We start from the raw sequence: 7196 nt of genomic DNA, 5'->3' as shown, positions 1-7196 counted from the left end.
TTGTATGTACCATGGAGGAGTAAAATGATAGATGGCCTCGTTCACCCTGCTGTCCTATCTGCCCTTGTCTCATCTGCCAGAGGCCCTAAGAGATTCAATGAGATCATCACCCAATGCTCATCCATATACCCAAATATGCAGAGCCTCTAGCTCACTAGCCATCCTGTCCAGCAGTCTGCATGGCTTTGTCCTGTTGTATTTGGAAATCATACATTCAATCCTCATAGTATTGGTGGTGGGCCTCAGCATCACAGAGTTGATGTTCCAAATCTTTCGATTTGCTCTTTGATTGTGTTGGACATTTGTGACACCTCAGTGCAATTGGGGCACAGATAGGTGATGGTGTGCTGGGAGTTGCAGTGGTTGCAAGTTGGATGGGTGCTGCTGTTGTTGATGGGTGGGTGTCTGCTTTGAAAAATTGATTAAATGTACCAGCTGCCATAGATCCCTCTACCTCCTGTGCAATGGATGGGCCAGCCTCAACAATCGAATCCACTCATACAGCAGCTGGGATTGGGCAGCAATTCCTGCATTTGAATGCAGGAATACAAATCTCTAAATAAAATTTGAGTCAGTGTAAATACATGAAATTGTGAACATACTGAGTGAAGATCCCTCAGGGATCATCTCTCCCTGGTTGGAGGGCCCAACCCCAGTGTTGATGGCTTTGGAAGCCATCAAAATGTGTTGCTTTGGGGGACATTCCTTTGGACTTTGGGATTCTTGGGCCTCCATTGTCAGGGACAGACTTCAAGCTTGCTTTTTTCCCCTGGCTCATGATGGATTCCATCGAGTTGGAGCAGCAATCCCACCTATGGCATGGCTACATCAAATTTTGCGACCATCACATGGGAAGCAGGACTTCCTGGGGTTCTTGTAGCATCAGACCTTGCGTCTGCAGCACGAGTTGCAGGAATGGGGGTTGGGGGAAGGTGTCCTTCTGGCAGCTATGGCAGTGGGACCATATGGTCCATCCGACAGTGGATGAGGCTTGCATTTTGATTGGCCTTGAGTGGGAATGTCTTCGTCATCATCAGTTTCCGCTGTTGCCTTCCTAGAGCAGGATTGATGTCTGGATTGATGGGATGTCTTTTTCATGGAAGCTTTGCACTTCTGCCTGCCTTGCACTGGTTCTTCCTTGTCATCCTCCTTCTCTGGCACCTCATCTCCACCCTCATCATCCACCTCCATCCTGTGCAAGCTATCTGATATCATTTGCTCCACCTCTGCCTCAGTCACTTTCCATTTTCCTTTGTCACTCATAGGCATTTTGGTTGCTTGAGTGGGTGGTGTTGGTGTTGGCACAACATGGGACATAGGGAGGCCCAACTGGTGGTAGTCATATTGATGCTCAACAATGTTGAGCCACTTGTGGTTGGCAACATCAGTTTCAGAAGGGGATAGGGCAGTCTTCCACTCAGGCCACAGGTGCTCAATCAAGCCAAGGTCTTCATGCCACTTTAAGAATGTGTCAATGCTGATGAGGGTCATCAGAATCTTATCCATCCTAGTGATGAGGTTGCATACAGCATCCTGAATGCATCAGTTAGTGAACAAAATGTGATGATGCTATGACACACTAGTTCATCATTTATTGCCTTGATGGCACCTCTCCACTTCACAATCTTGTCCACCTTTCCCAGCTTGCTGCTTTCTGCAATATCCTTGAAGTAAATTTGAAGGATGCAGTTGGCCACAGCATTGAGCTCAGGCAATTTCTTGAAGAGCTTGTGAGATGACAATGACAACATGTTTCTGATGACAAGATGATGGAGTAGTTTGATGGTGAGATTGGTGATGGTGATTGGAGAGTGGAAGAGTCAGAGGTTAAAGATGGACAACAAGATATGTGGATGTCACATTTTTTATCCTGCCTCTGAATGATTCCTATGGCATGATGGCAATACTGGTACAAGTCAATAATCCTGAATGCATATATGAAGCAGAAGCTCAGATAAAAATATGATGTGTTGTTCTGGAATCGCATTGCTGTTTGTTTTGCATGTTTCCTGTCTTCTCCAATGGCAGAGCCTGGCTTGCAGCTACATAGACCAGTGCCTGAGATTCCAACTAGATAGGCAAATTGTCCAATGTGAAACACAATTTATAGTGGGAAATTCAGATACTCTATAGTGTGAGAGGTTCCACTTTCTTCATTTCTTGTCTTCCTGGGCCTGTCTTATATTGTGACAGGGGGATAACCCAATATGGATAGGCCCATCCATTTGTGGTGAGCTATCTATGATATGACAGATTGGCCTGCCTTATGCAGTGCCAAGGGTTTGTAATCCTGTGATGGATGGATTGGCCCATGTTATGTTGTAACACTGGTTTTTGTTTTCCCTTACCTGCTGCCTGAGAATACCATGGATGGGCCTGTCCTTATGTAGATCCCTTTGATCTCCCTTTCTGCTGCCTGAGAATGCCTTACATGGACCGTCCTTATGTAGATAGCTTGGATCTCCCTTGCTGCTGCCTAAGAATACCATACACAAACTCATCCTTATGTTGCAACAGGGGTGCATCTTGCTAGATGGGCCCATCCATTTGTTGTGATGATATACATGATACTACTGAAGGGCCTGTCCTTATGTTGTGACACTATTAGATGATATTACTGACAGGCCCATCCATATGTTGCAACAATATAAACAATACTACTGAAGGGCCCATCCTTATGTTGTGATGCTATTAAACAGCATTACTGATGGGCCCATCTTTATGTTTCAACAGGGTACATCTTACTGGGGCCAGGCCCACCCATATGTTGTGACAATATAAATAATACTACTGATGGGCCTGTCCATACGTTGTGATGCTATACATGAGATTACTGATGGGCCTGTCTTTATGTTGTAACAATCTAAATAATATTACTGAAGGGCCTGTCCATATGTTGCAACTCTATTAAATGATATTAGTGATGGGCCCATCTTTATGTTTTGACAGGGTACATCTTGCTGGGGCCAGGCCCACCCATATGTTGTGATGCTATGCATGAGATTACTGATGGGCCCATCTTTATGTTGTGACAATATAAATAATATTACTGAAGGGCCTGTCCATATGTTGTGTCTCTATTAAATGATATTAGTGATGGGCCTGTCTTTATGTTTTGACAGGGTACATCTTACTGGGCCAGGCCCACCCATATGTTGTGACAATATGAATAATACTACTGAAGGGCCCATCCATATGTTGTGACTCTATTAAATGATATTAGTGATGGGCCCATCTTGATGTTTCAACAGGGTACATCTTACTGGGGCTGGGCCTGCCCATATGTTGTGACAATATAAATAATACTACTGAAGGGCCCGCCCATATGTTGTGATGCTATACATGAGATTACTGACAGGCCCATCTTTATGTCTTGTCAGAGGTACATCTTACTGTGGACAGGCCCATCCATATGTTGCATAATACTACTGACAGGTCCAACCTTATGTTGTGACTCTATTAAATGATACGAGTGATGGGCCTGTCTTTATGTTTCAACAGCAGGACATCTTACTGTCAACAGGCCTGTCTATATGTTGTGACATTATGAAATGACATTACTGACAGGCCTGTCTTTATGTTGCAACAGGGGTATGGCTTATTATGAATGGGCCTGTCTAGATGTTGTGACACCATAAATGATATTACTCCCAGGCCCATCCATATGTTGCCAACTTTGTGTTCTAATCATAGACAGGCCCATCCTTATGTTGTGACCCTCTCCATGTTATGATAGGCAGGCCTGCCTTGATGTTGCAACAGGGGGGTAACCTACCAGGATGGGCCCATCCATGTCTTACAGCAACTCAGTATACTTAATTGGTCATGGGCCCATCTAAAGGTTTCAACATCCTTACCCACTGTGGGCCCTCCCATATGTTGTGGTAATGCACTTACAGGCCTGTACATATGTTGCTCTCACTTTAGTCCCTCAGGCCTGTCCATGTGTACTGGCTAATCTATTTAGGCAGGCCCATCTTGGGGTCTATATGAGTGTTGGTGTTTTGGCACACAGGCTGCCCATGTGTTCTGACTAAATGTGACTACACTATGTGAGTTGGGACACTACCATCTCCTCTATGTCACCAGGAAAATCACACAGGTGTGAGAGGATGGAGACAAGGAACATGAAGCAGAGAGTATTGTCCTATTAAAGAATGAACTGTTGAGGGGCTCAAACACTAACAACACCACAAGGTATATCAGCAGTTGGTGTACAGGACTGAGAAGGTGATCCTCTAAGTGCATACTCCACATCCTGCTGGGGATGGAGTCTATGTCATGTTGGGGATTCTCCTTGTCAAGTGTGGGGATTCTCCATGTCATGTTGGAGATTACCCATGGCCTGTGGGGGTTCTCCATGTCAACTGTGGGGATTCTCCATGACCTGTGGAGATTCTCCATGTCAGGGATGGGGATTCTCCATGCCATGTTGGGGATTCTCCATGGCCCACTGGGGATTCTCCATTCCATGTTGGAGATTCTCCACATCAAAGGTGGGGATTCTCCATGGCCCACTGGGGATTTTCCATATCAAGTGTGGAGATTCTCCATGTCAAGTGTGGGGATTCTCCAAGAACTGTGGGAATTCTCCATTTCATGTTGCAGATTCTCTATTGGCCATGGGGATTCTCCAAGTCAATTGTGGGGACATGACCTATGAGGAGGAGATTCTTCATGGGCCATGGGGATCTCCATGTCAAGGGTGGCAATTCCCCATCTCATGTTGGAGATTCTCCAAATCAAGCTAGGCTTGCAGTGGTCAATGTGAAAGATCTGAATGGCATTGTGAATGAGATGATACAAGTTGACAAGCATGTAGTAGGGAGTAAGGCTGCCTATGCAAGGGACAATGGATGTCTGAAATGCATGATGATGCTGAATGAGGCAAGCATATTCTTCACCAAGCTTTGCTTTTAACTCCAGGGAGCTTTTGTCAATACCAATCTGCAGAACTCCAGCAAGGAAGCCACCCTCCTTGTCTGTAACATCAACACAGTATTTGTGCTTGAACTCCCTGCAAAATGAGGTAATGTCCAATGGTGGAAGCTGAATGGTATGCACTTTCCTTCCACACTCTGCTGCCCAACACAGACCATCATCTGCAAGACAAAGATATATGATGCTTTTGATCCTGTAGTGACCATCTGCTTGACATTGTTGTCCTCCTTCAGGTGCTCCTGCATATATCAACCAGAATGGTCATGAGCAAGGATAAATTCACACTCAACCACACTTCTGAAGGATTCTAGGTTAGTCATGCTGGGCCTGGCCTTCAAGTGGTGATGATATGCATCATCAATACCCTCCTGGATCCTCTGCTTCTTTTTTGCTATATATGCACTCAGTATCACTGTTGAATAGCACCATTTCTCACTTGCTGTGGTGCATTCAATTTTGATTGCATTAGTATGAACAATGAGCCTGGACACATTGTGAGGGGCAATGAAGGATGTATATCAGTCACAAAATCACAAAGATAAAGCAGGGGTGATTCTCCAATTTATAGACATTCAATATATGTATACAAAGTCTACTATCTCTGTCATTTTAATGGCAATTTCACTGGTGAAGAGGGCAAATAACCATTTTCAATGTCCTGAAACCATTCCTCACCCTTTGTGGATTGCTCCTCATCTGCTTCCTGCATGGAATATTCCTCTTGCAGTGCCATCTCTTCAATGGATAACAATAGGTTATTATCACCTTCTGACATCAACCCCTCCCTATCAGAGTCATAGTCTTTTAATGATCCATGTGTTTGATCCTCTGCTGCAGATATTACACTGGGATTGTTAGCAGCAGCAAGGCAACCTGCAATTTCCTCTGCTCTGGGTCTCCAAGGTCTAGATGAAATCCATGCATGTGGAATATGTCAAACCTTTGCCTCCCAATTGACATATACTTCCACAAGGTGATCCCTCAGTGATTGCAGGTGATACTTGTAAGATTTGTCTAACTATTGTGAGATGGTGACAAGACAATGACATTTGAACTCACCTGCATGTTCCACCTGGACACTCTGCCACTCCACAGAAAACCATTCCTGCAAGGCAGAACACTCTCTTGACAATCTTCTTTCTTCTTCATTACAACAATCAACTTCTAGCATGAGCCTTATTCCCTTATGCACAGCTTCATCAGCAAGCCAAGATGGGGGATTAGCACAACCCTCTGCAAGTCCCACATCCTGCCAAATATCACTGTCAACCTCCAGTTGAAAAATTCCCTTAGGAGGTATGGGGAAAGGGGAAATTGCACCAGGGGGTGCTTTCCCAAGTCATATCATACCCATAAGCTCATCACAGAGGGTGTTGTAGTTAGTGACAGTTTTGATATGGCAGGCTCTCATTGTTTTATGGATGACTTCACATGTGACTGTAAATTATTTTCTACCACAGATGTTATTGAAAATAGCAGGCAGAAAGAACACCCTCTACTCACCATTAACAGAGTTCTTGGATGACCATTCTAGCTGCTCAAATTCAAACTTGCACTAACAAAGGCACTCCCTAATTCAAACTTTCAGTGCCTGTGCATTAGTTTGGGTTTGGAACCACTTGTTGTTCCTCAGGAGATAGAGGTCAGTTTGTGCTGAGACTCCTAATGCACTTTTTTTGTCTCAAAGCCTGAGTTGCCTTTGAGAGTGAAGCTTGTGCTGCAGTAAGTTGTAAATTGAAGTCAATGATGTCATTGACACAATCATTGTGAAGATCCATTTCCAGCTGATCCACATGGCTCTGGTGGTTCTGAACAGATTTTTCCAGGGCAAGTACAAGTGCCAACTGTTCAGCACCCTTCTTCTTTGACTGCCCTATGTGTGTATGGTGAGCAACATGATGGCATACATAGGAAAAAGACTAACAAGGTAGAGGCTGAGTCTGTGAGTGCACCTGTGCAGCCCACTCCTCTTGTAGAGTCTGCATGTCAACATGCAATGCATGGAGGGCCCCCAAAGCCATTGTTTTCTTGCTTTTGCAGTGGGACCACTTTTTGTTCAGCCACTGGCCAAGAGCAGGAAAAGACTTCTTGTCAAAGTGACAAATCTGATTATCAAGAACAAATAGCCTCTGATGGTACTAAGGAGGAAATTAACATTGGAATCATATTACAGGAAAATGAATGCTTACACCAGACACTTGGAGGATAGGAATGAGCATCCTCACTGATGACTCCACTGATATGGAGTGGGAGAA

At 44.5% G+C, this 7196-nt stretch overlaps 1 protein-coding gene across 1 annotated transcript; it reads right to left on the bottom strand.

Moving 5' to 3' along the window:
- Nucleotides 1-4746: 4746 nt before the first annotated feature.
- Nucleotides 4747-5019, bottom strand: F5J12DRAFT_700339 (uncharacterized protein; the record flags this gene model as incomplete). The annotated part of the gene is made up of 1 exon (XM_051740496.1): nt 4747-5019. A coding segment is annotated over one exon (273 nt), but the record flags the coding sequence as incomplete, so codon positions are not given.
- Between the last annotated feature and the right edge of the window lie 2177 nt (nt 5020-7196).

This window comes from Pisolithus orientalis (assembly GCF_024613125.1).
Source record: "Pisolithus orientalis strain OTSU chromosome Unknown F5J12scaffold_10, whole genome shotgun sequence".
Classification (NCBI taxonomy): Eukaryota; Fungi; Basidiomycota; class Agaricomycetes; order Boletales; family Pisolithaceae; genus Pisolithus; species Pisolithus orientalis.
This window is presented reverse-complemented; position numbering and strand designations above follow the sequence as displayed.